We start from the raw sequence: 18,992 nt of genomic DNA on the forward strand, positions 1-18,992 counted from the left end.
TATATATGATATTCGAAATAATTATTATTAACATGATAGAAGAATATATTCGGAATATATTTAGTTGTTTCTTTGGACGCGTTTGATAATAGTAGTTTGAAAACACAAGTTGAGAGAAAACATTGATATAATAAAAAAGAAAAAGATTTGAAAACTAATTACAAGTCGAAATACAATGCAGATGATTGAAATACGGTGACAAATGTTTCAATACGAGGATGGTCAGATAGAGATGTTAAGCAAGAGAAATGGTCTTGCTTTTTTTCAGAAGAGCCTCTCTTTTGCTTTTTTTCTTAACCCTGCGGGGGAAAAGCTGGTTTTGCTTAGTAAAATAAATAAACCCACAATTCTGGGAAAGAAGACGCCACTTTTACATTTACAACAGCACCAAATGCTACTCAAAAAATTAAAAGAGTTGTTCTCATCCTCGAGATCAGTGAAACACTTGGGCCTAAGATTGCAGATACATATATATAAGGACACTACCATTATAACCAAAGACTGTTTTAAAGCATCTGCCTGCCTCGTTGGTTAGGGAACTGATTACCACGTCTAAACCTCAACCCTATATCAGCATCTTGCTCACGATGAATTAAACCAGGATCAGCAGAGTTCAGTTCTTGGACATGAGGCCCACTCTCTGATTCACTTGTGATCTTCTCCCCATAGTTATGCAACCTTCTGCCGACGAGATATCGGTCATCCCTAATGGAATTGTGGAGGTTGGTGAACCAAGCATTGAACCTCTTAGCACAGAAGCACACCAAGCTGAAGACGAGGCATCCCAGCCAAGCAAACCGGTAAACTGCAGAATTAACTATCAGTGGATAGCCAAAGACAGGGAAGACGCCTTTCGCAAACACATAGGGAATGCAAAGTGCAGTCAGCAGCTTTGAGATGATCGGGATCATGATCTCGCGCAGCACCCACAGGCCCCTCAGCCGTGAGAACCCATCCTCTCTTACTCTTTCAAACTTCCTCCGCCAGTTCTCATCCACTAGTGGTGCCATCTGATCTAAAATTACCTGTTACAACAGAAAGCTCAGTTCTCCTTGTAAGAATGCTAAAATGTCAGTGAAAATCAACAGCAGCAACAAAACCGTGAGTCCCAACTATTTGGGGTTTGCCGCCAATGAAAATCAATCATACAACAACAAAGCCATCGGTAAACGTCAATCATACGTATTCATAGGGGTGTCGACAAAAAAAATCAAGTAATCAAGCATCCTACAGATGAAACCCATGAAATTCAAACTCATCAAGTTAGCATGGAATGCATGTTCATAAGCAAGAAATGTAAGGTTTGGTTATACCAAGCGAGTCCAGATCTTCAGGAATATAAGACCTAAAGCCCAGTCCTGGTACAAGAGAAAAACTGGGCTTTCATCCACAGGCACCCTCAGTGGCACAATCACTAAAAGCTCAAACAAGAGGCCAATAAGCACTGGGATGATAAATATCTGTAAAAAGAAAAGATAGCTAAGTAAATAAACATGAAAGGATGAGTCCACGTAGAAAGTGAATTAAAAGAAAAAAAAAAAAGCATTCATATCAGAATTACCCACCCATATTGACAATAGGGCAGAGCTCTTCAATACAATTGCACACCACTTCCATATCTGCAATAGCAAAACAGGTACCCTATGGGTTCTGATATAATCAATAGAATACCTTGTTCCAGCTACAATGGTCCAGATGATGTAACACCCAATACTGAAAGCAAAGATATCTGAGAGTAGAAACATTACATGTCAGTTTCTACAAAAAGAAAGAACACTACTATATCTCCAAGGATACAGCAACATTACCATTGCACTTGAAACCATGAGTAATTGGAAGCCTAGGAATGGCATTAAAAAGTGAACGCCCAAGGTAAACAGGAAGGATGATCATCGCAGAGTTGAAAATCAGAAGAGTCATCCATGCCAAGACCAGCAATAAAACAATACGAAGAACAAAACCATACCTGCCAGAAGTTAAATAAACACCTGTCATATAATACTAAAATGATGCCTTCAAAGAAACCAGCTCCTCATCCGGCAGCTAATATTTATAGGTTGACATAGAAAAACATAAAAAAAAGGACAGAAATGACACATGGAAGACTGACAGGCCGAAGAATTTTTAAACATTGCAATGATAATGGTTTCATTTAATTACAAACTCTTCAACTGTAATATCTATATCATCGATTTTTTCGGAGAAAAAATATATCTAAATCATCAAAACAAAAAAAGATGAAGAAAAAAGGACCGCACAGGATTTTGAAATGATAGGCCACAGGACCACAAAAAGCCCACATCTGCAGAATGTGATAATGAGGTACTCTTTTACAAAAAAATAATCTAAAATCAATCTAAGAAAACAAAACAAAACAAAGTAGAACAGTTTAGTTAGGACTGGGCAAAATCTGCATAGGAAGGGCCAAAACCAGATAGGAACCTGGTGAAACCCAATAAATACAGTCAGAATTATCCAGAACCGAGTAATTTGTTAGATGCAGGTAAGAATCAAGTCAGCTCTGACTACTACACTCCTATTTTTCAGTCAAATCTGGTTCACGCCAATAAAAAAAGAACCAGGGAAAACAGTAGGAAGGTTACGATGGAGAGGAGCATCTAAAATTGTGTGACCACCGGGCACTCTTTAAGACCTAAAGCAAAACTTTACAATATTGCCATACAACCATCCGTGATTTATATACTAGAATGTTGAGCAATTGCAGAAAAAGAAAGAAAAAAAGAACGTAGCTGATAATATGATCGGAGTCGATATCGATTAAAGCTGGAGAGGTAAAGAAAGACCAATGAAATTGTAAACAATTAAATTAAATATGATGGCATTTAAATTAAGATATAGTCTTCATGAAGTTCCTAACTTAATCTCCTCAAGAGTTCTCAAGTTAAATTTTGATGAGATTTTCAAGACATGCAGTAACCTCCAATTCCACTAGATTGACTTAGAGATACATAAAAGCTAAAATCAACAAAGTAATAAAAAAATGCAACGAAAATCAGTTTTGTTGAAAACTATATTATTCTACAAAAAAGCAATTCATGCAGGTGGAGTGATCGTAATAAAATATTTAGTCAAAGCTCCAAGAACCAGAAGGTTATAAGCAATTCATGTCATAGAATATGTTGCAGTATACCATTCAATTGTAACATACCTATGCTGGTGCAAAGGGGCACCTAATGATCATTACATTTATATGCTGTTCAAGTGTCAAATGACTACACAAGCAAACAAAAGGACATCCATCAAATCATGGTACATATCACAGAGACCATAGCTATTAAATGCATAAAAAAACCTAGAAAACGACTCGGATGAGGAACAACTAATAATCAGCAAAAAAATTTGAACAAGGCCAACCACCCAGGAGAGTTCTTTTCAAGTATCAGACAGACAGACAACAAAAAATCATGCAGGTGGAGTGATCAGACCGTTTAGGTACTTACTCAGAATCTGCCTGATCATCTACATCAGATTCTTCAGCAGCATCAGCATCTCCAACAATCACCCGTCTACCCTGATGATCTTCACCAACGATTCTCGGTATCAAAGGCTGATCATTCCGACCAGCTCCACCTTGACGAACATTTTGTAATCTGTCCCGTCTTATCAGTTCTATGTTGCCAGCATCTTGAGTGCCAATTTCCTCTGGTGGTGGTAGCAAGTAATCAGTCAAACCAAGCGCCCAACCAACTGCCGTAAACCAATGCCGTAGAAGAGATTTGATCGTTGTCCGTAGCTTGAAATGTTCAATAGCAAATGGTATGCAAATTTGGAACAGTAGTACATCAGTAGGAATTTCAGTGAATGGGTCGAAGATGCTGCATATTGCAAATATTATGCTAGAGTAAGCAGTGGTTGACTCAGAATTGTGACTGTCAAATAAAACAACGACCAAATTTAAAAAGCTAGAAAATACGTACGTGATGTCAAAGGGGAACATGGTAGGTGCAAGGCGCATAGAAAGTTTGACGGGTAAAAATACAAGCATCACTATCAAACTGCCATAAACAGCAACAGACAGCAAAACACGTCGTGCATGTTTATGCACTGGGTCATCAATAAGGTCACGAAATGGATTATAGTTTGGATCCGCTGGATCACGCAGAAAATATAGAACTCCATTACGCAACACCTACCAAGAGCAGCAACGCAGAATGTTGAACAAATGTTGACTTAATTAATGTAGTTAAGCACAAAAAACAGCAAATTAACTATAGCTTACCCCTCTAAGAAGACTCACAAAAATGCTGATTTGAAGCATGTAAACAATACCAACAAGCCAGTGAATTGAGGAGCTAGTTAAGGGTGAGGCTGAAAAGAATTCTACTCTTTGAGCAATTGTTGTTCCCAGCATCCTCAAAGTGCATACATCAAGCCACCACCCACACATCAATGGGAAGACACCAAGTTCGATAACCAAAAGAAATGCAACCTTGATCATGGTCATCAAATGTCTCATGCCTGCCAGGGACTGCCTAAGAAGAGAAGGAATTGCTTCTGCAATTGTAAGTATACTATAAAGCCTTCCAAATATCACCCGTTCACCTCTACTGTATCGAATCAAAGCAAGAAGCCCAAGATAAAAGATAACAAAGCAAAATATAAACATGTAGCCAACTGCAAGAGTAGTCACGTCGGATAGATGTGAGGAGCCAATCACTGTTCCCTTGAAAAGATCAGCTGAAATGGACCTGCCAACACTGTTGGATATATCATCTAGCTCGGTGGCATTCATTTTCTGTGATCCAGTGACCACCTCCATCATGTGCCCCAAGAGGCCTTCATTATTGCTTTCAGTCGACAACTTTGCAGCAGTCAATGTATTCTTCAATGTGCTGTTTGCCATAGACAGTACTGATAATGAGAGTGGCATTACTTTCCCCATCAGAGGGCTAGAAACTGATGAAAAGAACCATTTGACATAGTAGAGGACAACCCTCCCTAACGAAAAAGGAAGGAAAACGACAACACCCAGGAATATAGCATTACTTGCCAGTACCTGTCAAAGCATTAAGAAAAAAATTGCTGAAGTAGATTTCTATGGACCAACAATCCTTAGAAAAATGTATTGAGTATGTGATATAATCAGGATCCCAGAAAAAAAATCCAACGAAACTAACAAAGAAAAGTAGGGAATATTCAAATTAAGAAAGTACCTCTCTTTTTTCAAATTAAGCTTTGATCAGGTTGTAACACTAGTAAAAACTACATGAAAAACCAAGTACCCAAGAAAATAAATCACAAAATACACGGGTACCCAAGTACCCAACACTGTAAACCCATTTCAAGAAAAATGCATGCTACGTTATTTTATCAATTGTACATTGATAATCCACCATTTAAAATTAATCATCAGAAAACAAAATAAATCATCTAAATAATAACATAACTGCTACCTTTTTCAGTAAAAAAAATAAGTTTTCTCTTTTGTGTGTTTAGCATCAATCAGGCATGAATATATTAATACCAGTCTGTAAGCAAGAAGTTAAGATCCAGCTAAAAAATCCTGCAAATCTCACAAAAATGACTATCGATCATCACCAATGTGTATTGTTGATTATGCAATAGAATGGGATGATATATCTTAGATAAATTCAAGCAATCAGCATTTTAGAATATGCATCGTGCTATCATTAAGATTGAAGTCCACAAACAAACAAGGTTATTTCAACATTAAACAATTACATTACTAGCCGATCATTGTATAAAATTCTCCAAAAAGATAAATTTTAGAATTTCTGCCCAAAAAATGTCACAAAAATATCAGAATCCACCTGCCATCTATTAATAATGGTAAAAAGGTTCTTTAACGATTTCATTACTTCCTACTAATTCCAAACTCTATATTGTGAAATGTTTTACCCTCTGTTTGTCAAATATTAATTTTACAACAAAAAGCTTCTTCCATCCATTCCACCATTGGATACTAATCCAAGTTCTAAAGAGTGGAGCAACGGTATTATCATCTTTTTTCTTATCCGTTGATATCCATAATAGTATTTCATCTATATTTTACCATTGTATTTTTCTCTTCCTCTCTTTTCTGTCATTTATTCCAAAATCCAAAAGAAATTAAACTCGTCATGATCTTGTCCTATGACAGATTCCCTATCATAATTTGAGTTGGGATCATTCTTGGATATGCTTTATAGGTGGAATTGCATATATGAACAAGGGAGAAGTTTTTTCTACTAAAGTAGTATCACCTAAGCTCATGTATCAAAGGAACTGGCAAACGGTACCTAAACTTCCAAGGCGAAACCAACACAACATTGCTTAATGATCTTTATGCTAACTGATATCTACAATTACATGTGTTCGTAATGAATTAATAGTAAAATTAGTAAAAGTGAAAAAAATAGCACACTAACCGAAGGTAAGCATCTCAAAGATAAACATCATAAGCCTTTATAAGATGAATTCATACTAGCATATGTAGACATGTACAGAAGATTCTTCAAAATATTGCAATCAGAATCATTCTGTGTACATAGAACCACAAAAATCTAAAACCAAAAGCCAAGCGGAACATGCAACGAGTTACACATGCAAAAACATACAAATTTTGAAATTACAAGAAAAAAGAACATCTATACAGGACCACAAGAACTCCAGATGCCAAGTCTACAACTTGATGGCAAATAATACTGATGACTTCCAGAATGACCGAAAGGGCACTTGGGATGATAAAAATGGTGTTGGTTCTCAGAACAGCTTTAGTTTAGACTTGATCTGTTTCATTATTGGACTTAGCAAACACCATTTGGTTTTATCTAATTCCCAGGTTTAAGACAATTAAACATCACAAAATCACTTGTGGGTGCATGCCAATGAAAAGATATAAAAGAACTGTTATGATCCCTTGGAAATCCACCTATAACCCATCTGTCAGCCTACCCGTTCCCACCCACTGTTCCTCTTTAACAGGGCCATATTTTCCTCCATTATACTACTCCAAAACAGCTCTAAAACCCCAGATGTCCTGACCTATAAGCCCTTAAAAAATCACACCAGCATCCAAGCCCTTGTTTATGACCAAAATATGTTATTTTACATACTTTCAAATTCTAAAATACATAAGAACATACAACAATCCACCAAAAAATCATCAAATACCTAAACCCAAACCACGCAAGCGCTTATTTACAACCAAAATCCATTATTATAAATACTTTCAAATTCTAAAATACATAACAACCTTCAACAATCCACCAAAAAATCATCAAATACCTAAACCCAAACCATCGAAATTTAGTCCTTGTGTGAGTATGATTTCAAGAAAAACTACGAATGAATCAGAGTTCAGAAGCACTTTCTTTACAACTATTTAAACTAGGTAGCCGCATTTATATAATATTCTCACATTGTTCAGACCTTGAGCATATCTGTTGCTAATAAGGACTGTTTTGATTTCTGTCTTAGAAACAAGAGACGTTTGGACACTGCATTTATATTCATAGAACCATAATCATCATAAATAAATTATGTTGGGTCTATAAACTTATGTGACATGACTATGTTAATTTATCTTAATGGCTCACCAATTATGTTTCTTAAGATAATCTCTTCAATAGCAGATTGTTAAGTGACTAAGTATATAAATTTGTAAGACAAATGACAAAAAGTCAAGAACAATAGAATGGAACAATGTAAGCTACAAAGCAAGCACATGCACCATGCATGAAGCATGAAAATAAATAGATATCCACAGGAGCACACAGGTACAAGACCAAATGCAAGATAAAAGAAGCATTAGAACACCAAAAATCCAGCACACATCCAATCACCCAACCAAGAGAACAAAATGGCAGTAATCAACAGTAAAACCACAGGCAAATTTGCTAGAATGCTCGAACATCACCAGTAGTCAGGCTGCTCTCATCCTCTCTACAACTGTTTAGTGGTCATGACACCTGATCCCAACAACCTGGTTACTCTGATTAGACTTGCATGTACACACTACAAACTTGTAAATCTAGAATCTTGTAAAAACCAAAGTACTATGACAACCAATAGGTTTCTCATCCAGTTTTAGTAGGTTGAGGAAAAAAATATCCACACTTAATTCCCACATATTCTACTAGATAAAACCTAAAATATTTCAATTCATCGAACAGTAGGAAAATTGGGGAAAAAAAATGTGGTGAACTAAAAGAAAATTAATGACCTAAAACAAGTAGTGAGGATTTGGTTATAAAGCTCGCCCTATGCTCAAAAAGTTCACCAGCCACCCACAAACCAAGAATGTTCCCACGAGATGAAGTTTATAAATCCTATGCAAAACCACATTTAGAAAAAAAAGACCTAGGAGCATGAAAAGTTATGAATCTGAAAACAGGAGAAAGAGAAAGAGAGAGGAGAGAATGGTGGAGACAAGTTGAGAGAGAGAGAGAGAGAAGATCTTCTGGTACTTAGAACATCCAAATCATTCGTGGAATATCAGAACAAACACTAAAACTAGACAAAAAACTTAAAGAGGTGCACTTACCGTTATGGCATTTTCAACCAAATGGAATACAGGCCCTTGCATTCCAACAAGCTCATCAAATGGCACATCTTCAGCACCATCAGCATCATCTAAACCATCAAACATCTGTTCAACATGGGCTTCAAGACGAGCAGCCTGCATTTCCAGCCGAGCAGCAACATTTTCTGCATTCCGTCTAATCATTTGACCAGCCCCAGCAATTCCTTGAGCTCCGCCTCCATCTTCAGCATTCCCATCACCAACAGGGATCCTATTAACAGGGCCAGGAAGCCTCCTGACAGCACGAGCACCATTCCTTTCCTGACCTTCATCATCCCTCTCAGCATCATGTCCTCCAAGTTCTCGTAAGTGTCTAAAATAATCTCTTAAAGAGGTAGCTCCAAGAAATATAAACACAATGCCGGCCGAAAGTAGAAAACCATGCAAGCAATCGGTGAGTATTACGGGTACAGATATGTGACTCAAAAACAGCCTCTGAGCTTCACCGAGACTCCTTACAAAGGAAAGGCGCCAAATCCAAAATGTAATGAAAGGTATCATAAGGAGCCAAACAGAAAGAACAAAAGCAAGTCGAAGGAAGAATTGCAAAACATGGCATGCTTTCATTGCCATTCCAACCACAAATTCTTGAAAGGGAAGTCTTGAAGGAGCATTGTCAGCATAAACAGGGGAGAAGGAAAAAGTATGTTTACAGACCTGCAAGCATAACAAATTTCAGAAGTGCATTATTTACAAGGTTAAATTGAAAGAAAAACCATCAGAACCACACTACATTATAAAAGATGTACTGCCACCTAAATTCTACAGAACTAAAGCAATCAAGCAAATAATGTGACACAAGCCAAACATTCGTTTCTCACTTTTAAACACACCAAATTTAACATGGTTGCAGCTGGACATTGAATTTTTTTTTTTTGTTCGCTAGTCATGGTATGACTTAAATGCAAAGCAGAGTAGCAGTCAAGAAGATATTGTAAAGTGACACGAAGTGAATGATGGAGGTGATTCTCCACAAGTTAATTCACAGAAATGGAATGATACTGGTTTTTTTTCTTTTTCCTCTTTGTTGTCGAGTTGCAAAGATCAGTTCATGAGTGAAGATGCTGGCTTCTTCAGATATGCTTAATAACAAGCAAGAATGGAGGTTTTTTGGACATAATGCAAAACTTTACACCATAATCTTTTTTTTAATCTCAGCCAGCATTTTCTTGTGTTTGGCTGTGTTATCATCAGAAACAACAATTTACATAATTGCGCTTTGAAGATCAGGAATGAGTGTCACGAACTTTGTTTTTTCTTTTTTCTTTCATGATATGAGTTTGGTGCAAAACAGAATAGCAATCAAGTAAGTAATGTGATATTTATTTACAACAAGCCATAAATGCCAAATTCTTGGGTCAGCTGCATAAGTTTTTTTCTCGTCATTATGCTATGTTGAGAACAACCTAAATAACAGTATATGTCCAAGCATGCAGTTTAAACACTGGATCTCATGAAGGTCAGTGTGGTGTTCCCTCAACAAATAAGGATGGAAGATCAGGGAGATCCTTCACCGCTCAAATTTTTAAAAAATATTGAATGAAACTGTTTCAATTCTCTTTCTTTCTGGATTGCAGGAATCTGAAAGATGGCATCATTCTAAGAGATGCCGAATAATGGTGACTTTAACTTGGAAGAGTAGAAAGTTCTACATTACATTTGATGTTTATGATTTTTATAAAAACAGAAAGCATTTTCTTCTATTTTCGGTTGGAATATGATTTTTATACCAATTCATTCTTTACCATTGCTTTAATTTACCAGTTCCTTTCTGAATCCTTCTTTTACAACTTCTGTCTGCCAGGAATCAACATGATACTTGGAATTCTTTCACGGGACATTTGGTATAAATCAAGCATATGGGAAAATTAACACCTATGTATTAGAGGATAGTGAATAATAAACACTTTCAAACAAGGACGTTATACTATCACATCTAGTGAAGTGTGTGTCGGATGTGCTAACCGCTCGCATCATGATCATCCATACACAACAAAAAGAAGAAAAAGTGGGCATATATATTAAGTAATAAATGGGTTTCTTTGTAATTTAAATATGTGACAACAGATAATTAATCAGTTTTTAAAGAGAACTACCCAAATGTAGCATTAGGAATCCAATTAGTGCTTGATCACCTGGAGCAAGGTGTAGATCATTCTACAACGATAACTGATAAACGTGGGTTGATGCCAAGTTGGGAACCAAGAAATGGCATACAAATGGGATGATGACATGATGAATTCGATTACTGATCCCCATGGTTGTCTTTATCTCTATCTTGGTTCGCACGTTTCAGCAAGCAATTCATTGAACTCGGAGCGCAATCCTATTCACAAGAATGGGTCTCACAAAGTCCCGCGAAATGGTCTGGTCATTTCATCTCTGGGGAACTAGAAAGGACACGTGCCACTTAACTGACCTACACCATCGACCAAAAATGATTCAACACCGAGATCGCGCTAAATCAAGATGGGGCGATCAAACCCTAATTTCTCGACAAAGGACACAAGACAAGAAAACCCTAGCACCGATAAGATCGTGGAATCAAGGCATCAAAGAGACCCTACCCCGGACTGGCAAGCGTCGCCGTGGCTATCTCGATCACGACCAAAACCGCGTCGAATCAAGAAGAGGCGACCAAACCCTAATTTCCCGCAAAGAACACAAAACAAGAAAACCCTAACACCTAAAAGATGGTGGAATCAAGACACCAAAGGGTCCCCACCTCGCACTGGCGAGCGTTGCTGTGGCTGAGCCACTGGAGGAGGCAGTCCTGGTGGACGAATTTGATGCTGCCGCTGCAGGCGCAGGGGTAACGAAGCGGGTTCTCGGCGTCCCCGGGGTTGCGGCAGATCCGGCACACGTCCCCCTCCTCGTCATCGTCGTCGTCGCCGTCGTACCTGGCCACGGAGGAGGCGCCCGTCGCCAGGGAAGGAGGTAGAGGAGGAGGTGGTGGAGGTGGAAGCAGAAGCCCGTCGACGGACGAGGAGGAGGAAGGGAAGCTGCGATCAGCGATCTCCTCCATCGGTGAAGCCGCTCCCCCTTCTTTCTCGCTCGATATCACCCTCTATCGCTTCCCTTTCCGCGATCCCTCTAGACCCGAGGCGCGATATCTATGAAGCGAAGGGGGAAGGGGCGAGGAAATTGAAAGAGAGAGAGAGAGAAAGAGAGAGAGAGAATAAATATAAGAACGGAGCGAACTGGAAATGGCGTAGGGGTAAATGAGTAAATAAACAATTAGAAGTAGATGGAAATGAACCGCGTCGTTCTGTTACTTGTCGCAGCGTCGGTTTCTTGGTGCGTGTCACCTTCGGGAAGCCAGCCAACAGTATGCGCAGGAGATGTGGGCCGGCCCAATTAACAATTGGGTTTGAGTTGGATTGGGTTGGGTTTCCTTGAACCGGACCAGCAACATTTGAACCCAACAGCTGGTCATTCCCCTAAATTTAAATTCAGTATATAAAAACCCTGCATATATGCCCATTAAATCATTTAAAAATTATTAACTTAATAGTAAAAATGTAAGAAATATTATGCACATTTTATAGAACCCCAATATAGTAAATTGTAATCATAATTAGAAGTGATTAACCAAAGCTTAGTGGAAGGGACATGGCATGGAGTTAGATGAACATGCATGTTGTATTAAATTTGTGAGTGATAGATATGAACGAAAAGATCCTTAAGATGACTGATTAAAATGCAATGTAGCTAAAAATAATTTTGTATTAGAGAAGTTTTGAACATCAGATTAAAAAAGACACAACAATTATGATGTGTTTCAGTATTAAAAGATTATTTATTCAGCATACATCAGTCAGTGTGTGCACCACAAGACCAATCAATCAATGCGCATACTCTGAACCCACAAAGAGGAATCTTTCATGTTGGGTGTCTGATGTGTGTCTGCACCAGCAGTGCTTTCCCTCAGCAATGCACTGCAGAGTGTTCTTAAGAAAGCAAACTCATTGACCGGAAGAGCTCACAAGCAACCCTCACACATGGAACCTCAGTTTGAATAGTGCGAAGCCCAATGATGGTCAGAAGGGCAGGGAAAATGTGGGATGTCTCGAACTGATCAGTGATAATGACCAAAAGAGCTCACAAGCAACTCTGATACATGGAACCTCAGTTTGAATAGTGAGACGCTCAATAATGGTCAGAGTGGCAGGGGAAATGAGGGATGTCTCGAACTGATCAGTGATAACCTGTTGAGGCATTCAGTGTCACCATCCACCATTGATCACTCTCTCTCTCTATCTTCAAAGCGATATGCCCCCCTTTATATGTGTCTTTTCAAGTGGTCCAGAGCTGCCACAAAAAGCAGCAATGAGTGTTCATGCAGCAGCAGCAGCAGAAACAATGGCAACAGCAGCAGATGGGGGAATCACATGCAGACCCCTTTCTGCTCTTCTCAGGCCCTCACTGTACCCTTTCTTTCCCACCAACCAAGCCAAAGAGAGAGAGAGAGAGACAGAGAGAGTCGAGTGCTATCACCGAGAGACCTCGAAGAAAAAACTGTCAAGGAAAGAGGAAGCGACCAAGAAGAAAGTGGTCAAATGGCCACGAGCTTTTGAGGTCGGATGCTGATGAGATGGGAGCAGCCTTTCTGTTCCTAGTAAAGAACTTGTTCGCTCCTGGCGCAGCAGAGGAGGAGGAAGAGAGGGAAGGGAAGGGAAGGGAAGCATGTGTCCAAAACGGGAGTAGGCTTTGAGGCCGGCCAAAGGAAGACGTAGCAAGCGAAGGAAGGGATTCCGTGGAGTGGCTACGCGACTCTTATCTTTTCTCGTCACCGCTGCCTTTGGCTCTTCCATGGCTCTCAAATTATTTGATTGGACTTGCTATGATTGATATGCATATTTCGGGCACTGCCTTTTCTTTCTTTGCGGTGGAAGTCTATAAGTATATTACACCTTACAAGGATGATTGAGACGTCGAAATGAAGTCTGTGGATGGGGAGATATATGATGTTTTCCCGTAGCCGAGCCACTGTTTAGTAGTGACATGAAGGTACTGACTTCTGCATGCACCAAACATTTCATATCATTGTAGATGAACTGATCTGGATATGTTTTATGTAGCAAAGCCTTACCCTTTTTGAGGGAGGGACTCCTGATCAATCCACAAGGTGGAACAGCAAGGACATGGAACAGGAGATGTGCCATCATTGATGTTTTGGCCTTTCTGCCATTTTCTTAAATGTTGAACAGCTCTTCCCCTGCTCCACTTGGTGAAAAGCATCAGCCAACACAAGTGTTACACACAAACAAACACATTATTTCCATCACTCCAGGCATGGTGATTTAGCTCACAGAAATGCAATAATCATACCTCTCTCTCTCTCTCTCTCTCTGTTGTTCTTGCTTATTATTACTATAATTTTCTGAATTATTTTTTGAGATATTTATAACAAAGATCTCAACTATGTGTGGTTGTATCACAGAATGTTTGGATGTGAAAAAGGAGAGAAAATTTATTGTATACCAAAGTGCAGTAAAAGAAGCATTTATTGAATGCTTTCTTCGATAGGAATGAACTATTCATCTGGTACAGCCAGTACTAGAAGGAATTAATGACTGGAATGCATCACCTCTGTTTGCATTACCTTTGGGGCCAGCATTGAAGTTCGAGGAAATTAGATACAGTATAGACTGGTAACACAACATAAGATGCCAGTTCCTTTGCATGCCAAATCGGAGACAACATTAGTACCAAAGGAGGGCTGGTTGTCTTGGTGAGATGGATAGCATGCATTTCTGCAATTCATCATGTGCAAATGAAATGATTTTAAGCAACAACAAGCAGGATTTATGTGCACTATATATGTCTTTAGCTTGGCTAACATATTGGTGCTTCTTGTGTGCTAAATTGATCTTCATTTCTAAGGTGACAATCTTTATTAGCCATCAAATACAAACCCCATATATGTAGGTTTACAACACCATCATTCATCCTTCTCTGATCTCCGTTCTCCGGTTCTTCACTGCCACCGACCTTTACAGGCAAAGGTAAGAAGACACAGAGAGCAAAGTGCAAAAACCAAACACCATTGAGCTTAGCAGCGTAGCAGCAGAGCCTTTCTTTGAACACAGGAGAGAACCACTTCAAATGAAAGCATCTAATCTACCAATTCTTTTACATCAATTCTTCCCACCCTTTTAGCCACAGATGCCGTATCATCCGCGCTCGAAAGGTTCGTCGATGTCTTGTGGTAGTGGTGCGGTCGAAAGCTGCAACAAAACATGGCCGAAGTGGGTTCTTCGACAGCAGAGGCAATGGATCCCACCACCGAAGTGTCCTTTTGTTTTAGCTGGGCCTCACGAAAGGTTGCAAGTCCTGCTGCTGCTGCCAATTGGAAGGCAATGTTGCTATTTGTGGTGGGAATCCTGATGATGCTGCAGAAGTGGTGGCCGAGAATAAGTGAGACGGTGGCGCGGCGGCCGGTAGCCAAGTTCCGCTGCCTTTCCCCTGGCCTAAATGACTCCATCGTTGATCACCGGCGACTGGAAACGAAAGCCCTGCAGCAGTCCTTACTCCTTCGATGCTGCCTGCATACTGCATCATCGAGGAGTTGCACGATTAGCTGCGTCGAAAGCATCACAGAGAAAGATCAGTTTCGATTTGAATTGGGGACACCCACTTGATGAAATCTAGGGTGATTGAATTGCTGTGGTATGATTTGGACCATCGGCAATGTCTCACTATTCCTTTCGAGCTGTGGGTACTTGCACACCTCATCGGCCTCAACAAGAACCGGAGAACGAAGGAAGCCAATGTTCTGTGATCTGTTGCTTCTGCTTTCTTTCTCATCGGGCAGCTTAAGCATCTCATGAAACTGGTGCACATGATAAATGTTTAGCTACGAGCAGCAACAAGCAGATCGGAATTATAAGTTATACCTTCAGTCTGGTGTTGCGACTCCATTCTGGCTCGAAACCAACAGGAACTCCTTGGTCCACTACCTTGAAGCCTTTATCGTCCCTCTGATCGAGGTTATTCCTTTTGGATCCCGAGCTGCCCAGGCTCAGGTCGAGATCGTGCTCGGTTGTGCCAGCTAAATGTTTTGACATACAGATTATACAGTAATGAGAAACTTATCAAGCAGAGAAAACGATGACGACGAAGCATGCAGCTGCAAGAAACTCACTCTGGATGTCGAGATCGTTGGAGTAAATGCTAGGATCGAAGTTAGTAATTGCATCCTTTCCGCTACACTTGATCGCGGCCTTGTCATAAGCTCTGCATCTCCAAAACGAAACTCGTCAGAAACCACCAACCCTCCATTTCCTAACCATCGGAGAAGGACCTGTGAATGCTTTTCTCTTTTGTTTTTTTCCTTTCTTCTTTACAAGAGTGAGTTTGAAGACACTCTGATTCTATGCATGAAGTAAAAATAAGATCTTTGGTATGAGAAATTAAGATCTCTGGATACCTGGCAGCTTCAATTTCAGTGTCGAAGAGGCCGAGATAAACATATCTGTCGAAAAAATGGATGTTAAACAACATATGAGCAGGTGAAGAGATCTAAGAGATGCAATGGAGGCAGCACTATACTTCTTCCCCAGGAACTGCCCTATTCTAGCCTCCCATCTCCCACACTTGTGCAAGGTGACACCCCTGTACTTGGAGCTGCCTCTCGGGAGACCTGTGCTCTGGCGTCGAAGCACATGAACGAACTCCTCCTTGGTGAGATTGGTCATCTGCAAACCAAGCCATTCCAACACTTGGAGCTCGATTCGACAAAAGTAGAAAAGTGAAGATCCAAGACGGACAAGGATCATGTTTCGTCAACTCATCTTCGTCGCACTTCCTAACCTGTTTCAGATCCTCCTGGTAGTCGTCCAAATCGAAATTGATGTCTGCGTCCATTCCACGGAACTTGATCGCAGCTCGGTCGTATGCCCTGCGACAAAATTGCCATTCCATGTCTCCTTTTTCATCTTCACGTGACCAACTCTGAAATCTAAGCCATGTCGGGCGAGAACAGACGGACTCACCTAGCAGCAGCATGTGCTGTGTCGAATCCACCTGCAGACAAAAATCCAGAGAAGTTATCAGCAGTTGCAACTCGTTGAATCGAAGGAAAGATTCATGTTAGCAGAATCTTTGTTCCTTTTTTATAATCTTGTCCATGAACATCTGGGTACTCACCCAAGTAGATTTGCTTTCCACAATCCCTGCACAGAAAGCGGAGCAGAAGAGGTGAGCATGAGACCGGAACAGGGAGCGAGGGGGTCGAATAGGCAAAAACTGGGTTCGAGATCCGATCTTTCGAGACTCGGGAGACAGGGCATCAGGAGAGAGAGCTAACCATATGTGGGATTCCCATCGCCCGGTCCTCCGGTAGAAGGTGACGCCGCGGTACTGGGAGCTCCTCGACCTCGGCCCCCGGCGGCTCTTCTTCACCGGTTGCGGCACCTCCGCCGGCTTCCCGATCACGACCCGCTCAGACGAGTGGCAGAACCTGACGCCGGCCCAGTGGGAGCTCGGCGGCGGCGGCGGCGGCCAGGCACTACCGTGTGGCCCGCCACCGTGTCGAGCGTCTCCTTGGTCGCCCAACGGAAAGAACTGGTGGGTGACCATCGCGGGCTCGCTCTCCGCGGAGAGGCTCTCCTCGCGGCGGCGGGAGATAGCGAATCCGAAGATCTTCCCGGCGCCGCCGTCTGTCTCCCCCTCATCGGCAGCCTCGACGACGACCACGGAGGAGCTGGAGGCATTGTTCTCGGCGTCGGCAGACGAGACCCCCGCCAGATTCCTGTTATCCTCCTCTCCGCCGTCCCCAGCCGCGGACGCCGCCGCAGAGGCCGTGCTGTTGAGATCCCACATCCCGTCCATCCCAAGACCGGATCTTCAGCTCTTCGGCCTCCGCAAAAATCGCACTTTTATGTCCTTCCCACCCTCAAAATAAAAAATTTCTTTCCTTCCAAGAAACAAAAGGGAAAAATCGTCTCCCCTATACTTTGTACAGCTCCATATTTATAGCTTTCTCCTCGCCATTTCCTTCTTCCAAAGCCCAAAAAACGCCGTCAGGCACCGAGGCAAAAAGGCGGCAGGGGAAAGCGTTTAGATACCCAAAAGCAGCAGCTTTACTAAACTTGGTGCCACCCAAAGATTTGCATGAGCGGAAAAAGAAATATACATATATATATATATATCAATTATACATGTCTTAAAAGAGAAAGGAGCTTTCAGCACATTGTGGCTGTATGCATCCAAGAGTAGAAAGACCAAATGGGAAGGGAAGGTTTTCCTTTGGGAGAGGCAAGGCAACCACGGTGCTGGTGGATGATCTCACTCGAAGTCTACTTCCCACCCTCCCTCACACACACGTTCCTGCTTTTTTCTTTTATTTGTTCCAATCCAATCAGTCACTCATATGGCTGCTGTCGAGCCCACTTCCAATTTTTTTCGTATTTGGTGGTAGCGATGACAAGACAGAAGCCATCCCTGCAATGCCAAAGCCTCTACCCAGTTTAACAGCCCTCACTCGCTCGAAGGAGCTTAACTACTACTGCTCCGCCCAGCTGTGTCAAACCCATGGCTACGCGAACGATCTGTTTCGCTACACTCCCATCTCTGAATCATGGTGCTTCTTTGTCCTTCACACTGTGAGCGGAGGATGCTCCCAAATCTGCATCACAGTAAGTCGTTCCAAAGTCTACATTGCAATAAGTTGGGATCATCTTTTGATGGAAGAGTCGCTGTCTCGAGGAATTTGATGTCCTGTTTATGGACGCTACACATTTTACATACATAATTTAGAACTCGTAAAAGACTGCTCTCGATCAGTAACTTGAAGATTCGCTTAAAAATATCTGCACGATGACCAGTATTATGCGAACCAACAACATCTGAACATGTTATCGGAGATCAAACGTCTCCGGTTGGTGGTCCAAAGCCGAGTTAAGGAATCAGCAGCATGCGTCTCGATAGCCAACTCGAGGATAAGCCCTCCGCACCAGTGGCTGCCATCATCAATGAGTTAGTGTCGAAGCTCGAGGATCAGCTCGGGTGTAACACCCTTCACCAAATCCACAAAATACAAGTTGCGAGTACTGTGGATGAAAACTATGGGTGTCAGATTGATTTGACGGGCATCGGAAACGTTCAAAGCTGGCCATCGAGGAGCCAGCTGAGACGAGATTTCTTTAAAGTTTATTGTCCAAATCACAGACAGGATGACCAGTTGAAGAAAACAACCGAGGAAGATGAGCTTTTAAGAGAGGACATGTAGACTGTTCCCACCACCCGAACCCATGACAAAATGGGGAAGGAGGGAATAATGGTATAAAAGGAAAAGATACTGTAGAGGAGTCCAGTCCAAGAGTAGAGGAAGGGGGCGGAGGTGCAGAGGGCCAATCGGAGTCCGACGGACAGAGACATCGCCTTGAATGCCCATTTACTCTGACAGGCAGCCACCGGCCACAGGGCAGAGCAAATGGAAAAG

At 41.3% G+C, this 18,992-nt stretch overlaps 2 protein-coding genes across 2 annotated transcripts; both read right to left on the bottom strand.

Moving 5' to 3' along the window:
* Positions 1 to 300: 300 nt before the first annotated feature.
* On the bottom strand, positions 301 to 11,707 carry LOC135607344 (probable E3 ubiquitin ligase SUD1). Its single transcript, XM_065099101.1, has 9 exons — positions 11,271 to 11,707; positions 8,507 to 9,202; positions 4,241 to 5,017; positions 3,939 to 4,150; positions 3,462 to 3,836; positions 1,809 to 1,966; positions 1,566 to 1,729; positions 1,314 to 1,460; positions 301 to 1,025 (listed from the first exon to the last, which is right to left on the bottom strand). Exons 1-9 carry the CDS (start codon positions 11,568 to 11,570, stop codon positions 507 to 509), a joined length of 3,348 nt encoding a protein of 1,115 aa, XP_064955173.1. The 5' UTR covers positions 11,571 to 11,707; the 3' UTR covers positions 301 to 506.
* Positions 11,708 to 14,419: 2,712 nt separating this feature from the next.
* LOC135607345 (APETALA2-like protein 5) lies at positions 14,420 to 17,836 on the bottom strand. The gene is made up of 10 exons (XM_065099102.1): positions 16,857 to 17,836; positions 16,697 to 16,722; positions 16,543 to 16,573; positions 16,361 to 16,448; positions 16,100 to 16,245; positions 15,978 to 16,022; positions 15,693 to 15,784; positions 15,445 to 15,599; positions 15,186 to 15,380; positions 14,420 to 15,100 (listed from the first exon to the last, which is right to left on the bottom strand). The coding sequence occupies exons 1-10, from the start codon at positions 17,378 to 17,380 to the stop codon at positions 14,852 to 14,854; spliced, it is 1,551 nt and encodes a 516-aa protein (XP_064955174.1). The 5' UTR covers positions 17,381 to 17,836; the 3' UTR covers positions 14,420 to 14,851.
* Between the last annotated feature and the right edge of the window lie 1,156 nt (positions 17,837 to 18,992).

This window comes from Musa acuminata, chromosome BXJ2-3 (genome assembly GCF_036884655.1).
Source record: "Musa acuminata AAA Group cultivar baxijiao chromosome BXJ2-3, Cavendish_Baxijiao_AAA, whole genome shotgun sequence".
In the NCBI taxonomy this organism is placed as follows: Eukaryota; Viridiplantae; Streptophyta; class Magnoliopsida; order Zingiberales; family Musaceae; genus Musa; species Musa acuminata.

Coding starts and splice junctions, on each gene's coding strand:
- LOC135607344 (XM_065099101.1), bottom strand. CDS start 11,570: ATGGAGGAGATCGCTGATCGCAGCTTCCCTTCCTCCTCCTCGTCCGTC. Junction 4,151..4,240: donor TTGTGAGTCTTCTTAGAGGG/GTAAGCTATAGT, acceptor TGCTCTTGGTAG/GTGTTGCGTAATGGAGTTCT. Junction 3,837..3,938: donor ATGTTCCCCTTTGACATCAC/GTACGTATTTTC, acceptor TGCAATATGCAG/CATCTTCGACCCATTCACTG.
- LOC135607345 (XM_065099102.1), bottom strand. CDS start 17,380: ATGGACGGGATGTGGGATCTCAACAGCACGGCCTCTGCGGCGGCGTCC. Junction 16,574..16,696: donor TGGAAAGCAAATCTACTTGG/GTGAGTACCCAG, acceptor TTTTGTCTGCAG/GTGGATTCGACACAGCACAT. Junction 15,101..15,185: donor ATCACCCTAGATTTCATCAA/GTGGGTGTCCCC, acceptor TCGATGATGCAG/TATGCAGGCAGCATCGAAGG.